General features: G+C 37.1%; 2 protein-coding genes across 2 annotated transcripts; one reads left to right on the top strand and one right to left on the bottom strand.

Moving 5' to 3' along the window:
• The first annotated feature begins 390 nt into the window (after positions 1-390).
• Positions 391-2,958, top strand: LOC145133578 (Tetratricopeptide repeat (TPR)-like superfamily protein). The gene has a single exon (XM_079068505.1). The coding sequence runs from the start codon at positions 558-560 to the stop codon at positions 2,904-2,906; it is 2,349 nt and encodes a 782-aa protein (XP_078924631.1). The 5' UTR covers positions 391-557; the 3' UTR covers positions 2,907-2,958.
• Positions 2,959-3,152: 194 nt separating this feature from the next.
• LOC145131031 (uncharacterized) lies at positions 3,153-8,298 on the bottom strand. Its single transcript, XM_079065765.1, has 4 exons — positions 8,061-8,298; positions 6,906-7,946; positions 4,607-4,690; positions 3,153-3,528 (listed from the first exon to the last, which is right to left on the bottom strand). Exons 1-4 carry the CDS (start codon positions 8,289-8,291, stop codon positions 3,409-3,411), a joined length of 1,476 nt encoding a protein of 491 aa, XP_078921891.1. The 5' UTR covers positions 8,292-8,298; the 3' UTR covers positions 3,153-3,408.
• Between the last annotated feature and the right edge of the window lie 2,061 nt (positions 8,299-10,359).

The following is a 10,359-nucleotide window of genomic DNA, read 5'->3' as shown; positions in this document are numbered from 1 at the left end:
ATAAAGTTCAAAGTTACAAAACTAAAATCATACAAACCAAACTTCAACGGTAAATTGGGATCTCGTATTCATTATATATATATATATATATATATATATATATATATATATATATATATATATATATATATATTGAACTGCAAAAAACCAAATCTAGTATATTTTTATATTACCTTATTACCTCTAAATCCACGTATCCACATTTCCAAAGTTACAAAACTAAAAATCATACAAACCAAACTTCAAAAGTAAAGTGAGATTTGGTATTCATTATTCACAATTTTTTTTAGAAAAGTAAACTTATTCCTATATTACTTCTAAATTCACCTGTGTCTTCAGATTTTTTTTTAGAATAACAAATCTAAATTACTCCTATATTTATTCAAAATCCACTTATATGTCGAACAATACTTGAACCCTGAAAGAGATAGAAGCTTTGGTATTCATTATTCACATACCCCCAAAGTTGTATTTGTTGATTCTCGGAGTGGGAAGGAGAAATATTGCTAATAAATGGTAACACAAGGATCAATTTGTATTCTATAACCATCTAGCGTATGATCCTGAGGAAGCAATTACCAAACCTAAAAACCAGTTATGGTACAAGCTGCCACTCAATGAGACTGCTGCACAGCAGCTGTATACGCCCACTGAAGAAACAACAACCAAGGCGTAATTTCCATAAACCCAATCTTGGAAACCCAAAACGTTCTCCACCCGCAAAAGCACCAATCGTTTCAGACTCAAACATAGTGCAATGGAACAACGCAATCACCAACTACATGCGGAGTGGCCAATGCGATTCAGCTCTATGTATCTTCGAAAAGATGACCCGGCGAACTTCAGTTTCATGGAATGCAATGATATCTGGATACTTGCTGAACCATCGGTTCGATCTTGCTCACCAGATGTTCGTGAAAATGCCCGAAAGAGATTTAGTTTCATGGAATGTGATGATTACGGGATGCGTCCGAAATGGGAACCTAGGTGCTGCGAAGAGACTGTTTGATCAAATGCCCCATAAGGATGCGGTCTCTTGGAATGCTATGTTGTCTGGTTATGCGCAAAACGGATATGTTGAAGAAGCAAGGATGGTTTTTGATAAGATGCCAAACAAGAATTCTATCTCGTGGAATGGAATACTTGCAGCCTACGTGCAAAACGGGAGGATAGACGAAGCACAGAAATTGTTTGAATCAAATCCATCCTGGGATGTGATTTCTTGGAACTGTTTGATGGGTGGGTATGTAAGGAAGAAGAGACTAGTTGATGCAAGATGCCTGTTCGATAAAATGCCAAAGAGAGATGAAGTGTCTTGGAATACGATGATTTCAGGTTATGCTCAAAACGGGCAATTATCCGAAGCCCAGAAGTTATTCGATGAGTCTCCAATTCGAGATGTGTATACATGGACAGCTATGGTATCCGGCTACGTGCAGAATGAAAAGCTGGATGAAGCAAGAAGGGTGTTCGATGAAATGCCTGTGAAGAACTCGGTTTCATGGAATGCAATAATCGCTGGATATCTACAGTCCAAGAAACTCGACATAGCAAAGGAGCTGTTCGATGCAATGCCTTGCAAAAACGTTAGTTCTTGGAACACTATGATTACAGGGTTTGCACAGAACGGCTTCATTGATCTTGGTATGGAGTTATTCAAGAACATGCCCAGGCGTGATTGCATCTCATGGGGTGCAATCATTGCAGGGCATGCTCATTTGGGACACAATGAAGAAGCTTTGCGATTGTTCATAGAGATGAAAAGAGACGGAGAAAGGGCAAATCGGTCTATTTTCTCCTGCATTTTAAGCACGTGTGCGGAGATCACCGCATTAGAATTGGGAAAACAATTTCACGCGCAGCTTGTGAAAGTAGGGCTGGGATCCGGATGGTATGTAGGGAATGCACTATTGGCTATGTATTGCAAATGTGGAAACATAGAAGAAGCTCATGTTACATTTGAAGAAATTAGGGATAAGGACATAGTGTCATGGAACACAATGATTGGAGGGTATGCAAGGCATGGATTTGGTAAAGAGGCTTTAAAAGTTTTTGAGTCGATGAAAAGGAAAGGAGTCAAACCAGATGAAGTGACCATGGTCGGTGTGTTATCTGCGTGTAGTCATAGCGGATTAGTGGACATTGGCACACAGTATTTTCACACAATGGAAACCGATTACTCCATAACTCCAAATCCAAAACACTACACATGCATGATTGATCTTTTAGGTCGGGCAGGCCGCCTAGATGCTGCCCGGAATTTGATCAACAACATGCCCTTGGAACCGGATGCCGCCACATGGGGGGCCTTACTTGGTGCCAGCCGGATTCACAACAACACCGAATTAGGCGAAAAAGCCGCGAAAAAAGTCTTCCAAATGGAGCCCGATAACGCGGGTATGTATGTTCTTTTATCAAATCTCTACGCAGCTTCGGGTAGGTGGGGTGATGTGGGGACAATGAGGTTAAAAATGAGGGACACAGGGGTAAAAAAGGTTCCTGGTTATAGTTGGGTTGAGGTCCAAAACAAGATTCACACGTTTTCGGTTGGGGATTTGACACATTCGGATACCCCCGACATATACGCTTTTCTTGATGATTTGGATTCTAAATTGAAAAAAGAGGGTTATGTATCTTTGCCTAAATTGGTGTTGCATGATGTGGAAGAGGAGGAAAAGGAGCATATGCTCAAGTATCATAGTGAAAAGTTAGCGGTGGCATTTGGGGTACTTAAGATACCCAGTGGGCGACCCATTCGTGTTTTTAAAAATTTACGGGTGTGTGCGGATTGTCATAATGTGATTAAATATGTATCCAAGATTGTGGGAAGGCTGATAATTGTGAGAGATTCTCATAGGTTTCATCATTTTAGAGATGGTGTATGTTCTTGTGGAGATTATTGGTGATATGTATACAGCATTGTATTTTTGTTTTTTTAAACAATATTTTGTTTCAAAATTGTTTTGTGTAAAACAATATTTTGTTTCAAAATTGTTTTGTGTAAATTGAAAAAAAAAAACAATATGGGTTAAACAATTTTGAATAAAGTTTTCATTTTCTATTATTAAACAATAACGAAGATAATAATATAAAGGCTATTAAAATATTTTAGGACATGTGATTTGTATGTTTTAAACAAAATAGCAACACACTTTGTGAATGTCTGGATATATTTATTGGTAAGTGTTTGATTAGCAAACACTCTACCTAAGTGAAGATTTTAACACAAAGAAGATGAAAATGTTAGCATATCACGATTACATTAATCCATGGACAAAAAAAAAAGCAAACAAACGACAATTATTCATATGCCTAGTAGTGTGTCTTACAAGCCCTTTTTACCAAAATACCCTAAACTCAAGTAGCATGAATCTAAACGTACAAAGTCCTAATTTCCAAGAAATGATGTTATGGTGTGTCCATTCCCAAGAGTGTTTCCAGGTCCTGCAGTAGCTCAAACGCTGCATATTCGGAGTTTATGTTTATGTATGGCCTTGCCACATTCAACACTTCCCTCGCTTTCAATTGCTGCGTTTAAAGTTTAATCCCATGGTTAAAGTCAAGAAATACCAACCAACTTTAACTTTACTATTTTATTTCATCATGACATTATCCTACTTTCCATTTTACATATTACTTACAACATTGGAAGTTACTTTGATTTGAATGTTCTACCCACTTTATAGCAAAGTCGTCAAAATAGTAATACAAAGCAATTTTCACTGGGTAGATTTTTCAGAGTATTAATGCCCTAAAAGGAAAAAAGAAAACTGCAAGTACAATGTTATAATTTTCAAGGTAAAATGTCTTGATAAGATAAACCAATTTTCTGTTGCAACAAATGAAAGTGAGATGCTTAATACACAAATAAATAGCATTGCTACATCTTGTCATCCATCTGTGAGAATCTCACAACAAAACAGTTGCTTCAAAAATTAGGAAACTACACAAGGTTTAAATGCAAGAAATAGCAGCATACTTGTATTTATTTGTTTGCTACTCTCATATTATCATACTACAGCACTGTACTTTGACACATCTATCCAATACAAACCACTTTCAGCAGAGTGTAATTGCTAGATTTTTCAAAGTAAGAATAAGAAGAAACTGAAAGTATGATAATGGGAAGAAAAAAAACTCAATATACAATGCTAATGCTATTCCTCGAAAATAAAATAATGTAATGTATCAAATGAGAGTGAGATGTTATAACACAAAACTGAGTTGCCATTTATTTAGACATACACATACATACAAGAATAGATACTATAAAAGGGTTAAATGCAAGAAGTAGCAACATATTTCATTTATATCATCTTACCTTTAGAGCATTGTTTGAATCTACCTGATTAGGTAATTATATCGCATTGCAGTTTCAGTTTTAATTCTATCTGTTTTGTATTTGAATGACAATAATTGGAAGTAGGATGCTATAACTGATAATGAAGAAATAAATGCTAACTCTTGCATTTAACAACCCTTTCAATCTAAAGTCTAAAGAGAAACGAAAAGCTGACAATCTGTAAACAAAAATATAGGTATAAATGAAATCCCAAAAAGATAAAGATAGTAGAAGGATGTAGGGCAGGGGGGTTTGTTGACTTACTAAATGCTCATATTTTGACTTCAATTCTTGGAAAGCTACAAGCTGCTGTGGATCTGTCACGAGTACCGACGTCCCTGGTACAAACTGGAGTTCAAAAAAGTCAAAGATTTTGATGTAAGCTTCTCAACATTGTTATGTATTTGTTAAATCAATTCCAATACCCTTATGTTTTTTACAAGGGTTATTTTATTATTTAAAATTTTACCTTTCTGAGGAAATACCATTACTTATCTAATATTTATAACTTGCTTTTTACCTACAAGTAGATCTAAAAAGACTGGGTAAACAAGAAATTGATAAAAAGGATAATTTAAGTACCTTCTGAAAGTATTTATAATGTAAAAACTAAAATTCATTCGTCTTTATTTACATTTTAAATGCTTAGTCAGATCAGATTTACAAGTAACACCAACACAAAATACACAAAGGAGTGGAGTTCATGCATGACATATTTCAGTTCCTTATATTCCAACTCCTTTGCCAAAACATTCTACGAACCGAATGCCCTTTTAGGGTGTTGTTGTTTTTTTTTTTTAACTTAATGCAGATACAACTTAATAGAAATGATCACTTTCCCCATTAAGTTCTAACCTTTACAAATTTTACCTCATTTATTTTCTCCTTCCATTTCCCCAAGTGTGTGGTCATTTTCTCTAATAATATTTTTTAATCATTTATCCAAATATTAAGGGAGCAGTCTACTTTTAAGTATTTCATAATACATATATTCACATGGATTGTTACAATCTCTTCAGGTCAATTGTGCTTTAGAGAATACCTATACACAACATTAAAATATCTAGACTCCTCAAAACTATTTTCCAAACTTACACAACAATTTTTTCTCCTGATTCCTCAATCTAAAAGGATATACATGAACAATTCAAAAACCAACACTAAGAGTTGAAGAATTTTAAGTTTCTTTAACTAAATCTTAGAAAATATCTACTTTCTCCTAACTCCTAAGAGCATGTCGAATGGCTGCAAGCTTTTTCCAACTTTCTTCTGACACCTAAATGCAACTTTAGCAACCACAAAAACCTCATCATATCCTCATTCCTCACTATAACAATAATATTTCCTCATCTTAATTGCACTTATATTTAATATGATTTTTATTCCAATTTTGTATGCATCTATATGTCTGAACTTGAGTTACTATAAATACACATTTCTTTATATTGATGAATTTTATTAACTGAACAATATATTTTCATTAATTTTGGTATATGGACTATGGAGTAATATATTAACATATCTATTGTTACAATTATATATTATATATAACTTTTTTAATTTAACAAAATGAAAAATTAAAATATATAAAACTTAAGTAGGATACTTTCTTACAACACTCAAAATATTATCGATTTATGAATTTAACATCTATATTGTATTGTAAATTTTTAAATTAATTAGAATTCATATTTAAAATATGTTATAATTTGTGTAAGTAAATATTAAATTAAAAGACGGGGAAAAAAAATTAAGCAGCTTTGTTACTACACAAGTCACAAATACATAAAAAGCTCACACCAATAGCAACTTAACCTTCTCTCCTTTTTTAACTGAGTTTATCCAAACATTACATGGAAAACGTCCAAATCACTTCAGATTGTCATCCTTCATCCACCAATAGCAACTTAACCTTCTCTAAATCTAATTCTAATGTATCCATATTTTACCATATCCCTAAATGTAGGATCACACAGCCCGTTAGGAAACATTTGCAGTTTTCTACACCCATGCCTTTTAGGGCGCATCATAAATCATTATGTCTTATTATTTACCATATTCCTACAAATCTACGGATAAAGATCCAACAACAAGCCCAAAATCCAGTATACCAACATCTTCTATGTATATAGCATTTTAATTATTAAAGTTAGCTAATTTATGGACTTAATCCAGTAAGCTACTAATACTATACACGGGTGCTTCTATTTGACTTAATGAGGAATCAGGATAGGATGACTTAGAGGAAATTAAGTCCTAACTTTTTTACAAATTTGCCCCGAACATAAATATTTAAACACATGAAAAGCAACATCCAACGCAACCAGTAAGTTCACTGATTTAGCTTTTTTTCACAATATATCTAAGAAGACATGCCGGCTGTTCATTAAGTTATTCTCTCCTATTTGGCACACCCCATTACTTTAAGATGCTAAAAGATACCTTTATTTTGTCATCTACATTATTAAATCAAACTAGTAGTAGTTTCTCAGATCAAAGGTATAAATTTACACAGTAGAAATGGAAATTAAGTAAATAAAACGAGATAGAAGAAAGGTTTTACCTCAGTCGGCCATCCAAATGATTGTGAAGTGGAGTTTAGTAGCTTGTTTGCAGCATCAGTGTCAGAAGGTTTGCGAGGCCGACCCCGGGCTCTTGAAACTGAAGCAGCCTCAGTATCAGTATCAATATCAGCACCATTGGCATTAACAGATACATTTGGTGCAGGGGCCCTCCTAGGTCTTCCTCTTGGCCTCATCACGTTTCCTGACAAAGGCACAGTCACAGGCCTCCCAATTCTCTTGGGTCTGCCAACACCCCTCTTCTTCCCAATCCCATTCCCATTCCCACCACCATTGAACAGCATGATTGACATCAGCTTAGGTCTGCCAACTTTACGCCTTACTCTCCTCTCTGCCTCCGCCTCACCACCACCACTACCAGAACTTGTTACAACAGCTCTGGAACTCTTTGGCGGCCGACCACGGCCTCTCTTGGCTGAAACCACTACCTTCTCAGGAGACTCAACACTTGGGGCAACACCATCATCACCCAAACCTAATGAAGCAAAGATGGGTTCAGCAGCCCCTGCATAATTTCCTTGCAACTCCTGCCCAGAAGAACCCAAGTGCTGCTCAAATTCAGGTTCATAAGCTTGGACCTCAGTTGCTGGCTGTTCATCTGGCACCTGATTTTGTACCTGGAACCCGAATTCGTGTCTGGGTTTGGGAGGACGGCCTGGCTTTCTCCTAGGTTGAACAGAAGAATTATCAGCTTTAAAGCCAGCTGTAGTACCGAATGTATCAGTAGACGTAACAGAATAGTCAGCGATATCATGGTCCAACGTGAGTGTGGGTGCGGGTGCGGGTGCGGGTGCGGGTGCGGGTGCGGGAGTTTCGAAAGGAACAGATCTAGGAAGTGGAAGCATGTAAGAGTGTTTGACGATCGTCAGCTGACCCTCGTTTTTCATTCGCTTTAGGTGGTGAGTCAACAAGTTGGAGTGAGTAGGAGGCAAATTTGTATAATGTCGTTCTATGTATTTAGCTATAGCTTGTCTACTGGACCCATCTTTGTCCTTTAGACCAACAATTGCTGCTACTATCATCTGCCAAGAAACAAACACAAAACCCACAAACAAAATATGTAGTGAAACTTAGAAACTGTTACAGGTCAAGCAGATGATGATATTGATAATTTCGAAAGAGATGAAGGCACTTACATCGGAATAAGGTGGGTGGGCGCCGTTAGTAGTTGGGCTGGCAGGGTAAGGCTGATGTTGGTAGTTAACCGGCGACAGATCGGGAATCGAGTCCATGGAGAAGGAAATTGTTCGAGAGAAGAAAGGGAAAAGGGTTTGATGATATATTTGATGGATGAGGATGAAAAAGGCTGAAGATGCGTTTTGGGTGTCAGCAGCGGATGGAGTCATGTGTATATGGACGGATGACATTTGTTAATTTCATTTGCATTTCAAAGTGTTTTACAATTATTTCTTCTAGGTTACATTAAAGCCACAAATTTACATAAAATATTTGGTTATGTCTAATATATTTTTTTAATGTCTAATACACCGAAAGATTTATTTATTTTTGTCCTTTATATGATTTTTACCTTTTACGGCAGGTCAAACACCTATATGGCGCTAACTAGGATGTAGATTGTTGTTACGGAGAGTTTCGGATGCATGTTTAGCTCTTCATTCAGGGATTCTGTCTAATAAGCATCTTGGGATCCGCTCTGCACGGAATAAAAAGTTACTGGGTTAGGAAACCATATCGAGGGTTGGACCCCGGTATTGCTCTCTGACGCCCAAGTTAGATTGTGAATATGAGAATTGCTCTGATATTGTATATAGTGTTTATTGCCCCTTATTTTTTCATACTGGTTACAACGCTTTTGAGAGTCTTATAGGCCTTTCTTGGTTCTGTAGGTTCATGGCTTGGTCTGGTTCTTCGTTTGTTACTCGGTCTCTAGGGAGGTGCACCTTTTGTCCTTTTATTACTTTATTGCATCGTATTCTTCCTTTTGCATGATCTCTGGGATATGATTTTGAAATTCATGTACGGTTATTCGTTCGTGACAAGTTGTGGTTCTTTACTGCTCGACCTAGGGGACCCGGTTCGATATGGGGCTATCTCAAAAAAACCGACTCGGGTACACGATTAGCCCCCCCCCCCCCCCCCGTCTGAAGGATAAAGAATATTGTCAAAATATTTTTCCGTTCAGATTTGAGTATCGGCCTTGGTTATTGAAATGTCTGTCGCATGGGGTGCATTAAATATTCACGTCGTCAGAAGTCGTGTCGTCTGTTTTGATTAGATTGTCCCTAATTAATGTTTTAACCAGTCTCTGTTGTTATTTAACGGATAAAGCTTGAGTTTGTTAGAAGCTTCTATATCATATTCTTTTTTTTACTTGGTACATCATGGATGCCACTTGTAATGACATGGCAACAGTTGTCTCTAAGGTGGATAGCCTTATGTTAGATCGATATACGCATGAGTATCACTTATCGCCCATACTTGGTTTTCAACTCCCGTCTTTATCATCATCTATTCTGAAAGCCCCCTCTGGTAAGGTTGGGTTTTATCTTAGGCATCTTGTTTGTGGCTTAAGGTTACCTCCATCTACCTTCTTTGTAACGTCCGAGATTTATAAGGTACTATTTTTATTTATATAAGGTTAATAGTTTTAAAAGGGTGGGCTTAGACCTTTGGGCCCTTGTAATTGGGCTAAGGAAGCACCGTACGCGGAGCGTACCTTGCCATGTACGCTCAACATACTCAAGAGATTGGAACGCGGAAGCCATGCATGTACGCCCAGCGTACCATGAGCGTACCATGAGTACACGCAGCGTACGCATGCAGATTCTAAAACTCTAAATTTTAGGGTTTGATCTCTATATAAAGGACATTATGCCTTTGGTCCAGCCTCCCTCTCACCCTTAGACAGCCACCATGAAAACCCTAACTCAGATTTGTGTGTTCTTGTGATTTAGAAGCCATTTGAGAGCATTTTAGTGTTGTTTTGGTGTTTAAAAGAGAATGAAGCTTGAAGAAGGAGCAAGGATTCAAAGGGAGCATGTAGATCCAGTAGATTAGCACCATTTCTGACTCATTTGAGGTATCAAGCTTCAAACTTGATCATTTCATGTTTAAATTTGATTTTGGGGTGTTTTATGTCACTTTTGGACTCCATTGTTGAGGTTGCTTGAACCTTGATAGTTTCAGAACATAGGAGATGTCCTTTTGGGCTCTTAGAAGCACTTAGAGTAATAAAAATCAGACCTTGATGGTTAAGCCACAACCATGCAAGTGTTTGAAGGTCACAAAGTTGGGTTAAGGACCAAAAATCATGTTTTGACCCCAACCATGCATGCAAGCACATAAAGTTTGTGACTTTATGGGTTAGGGGGTCTCAAAGGACCTGGATCTACATTTTGGACGTGAGGACTTAATGGTTTAAGTCACAAATGAAGTCCCAAGAAAGCTGGCCGGTACGTCGTGCGTACACCCTAG

This window comes from Lactuca virosa, chromosome 8 (genome assembly GCF_052849685.1).
Source record: "Lactuca virosa cultivar CGN04683 chromosome 8, Lactuca_virosa_CGN04683_v6, whole genome shotgun sequence".
NCBI classification, from domain to species: domain Eukaryota; kingdom Viridiplantae; phylum Streptophyta; class Magnoliopsida; order Asterales; family Asteraceae; genus Lactuca; species Lactuca virosa.
The sequence above is the reverse complement of the archived record's forward strand: the minus strand, read 5'-3'. Positions and strand labels throughout refer to the sequence as shown.

What these genes read in the sequence shown, in the direction of transcription:
- LOC145133578 (XM_079068505.1), top strand. Translation starts at nt 558, where the DNA reads ATGATCCTGAGGAAGCAATTACCAAACCTAAAAACCAGTTATGGTACA.
- LOC145131031 (XM_079065765.1), bottom strand. Translation starts at nt 8,291, where the DNA reads ATGTCATCCGTCCATATACACATGACTCCATCCGCTGCTGACACCCAA. An exon ending in CATTTGGATGGCCGACTGAG is followed by an intron (nt 4,691 to 6,905) that starts GTAAAACCTTTC and finishes TTTGAACTCCAG; the next exon opens with TTTGTACCAGGGACGTCGGT. An exon ending in AGTCAAAATATGAGCATTTA is followed by an intron (nt 3,529 to 4,606) that starts GTAAGTCAACAA and finishes CTTTAAACGCAG; the next exon opens with CAATTGAAAGCGAGGGAAGT.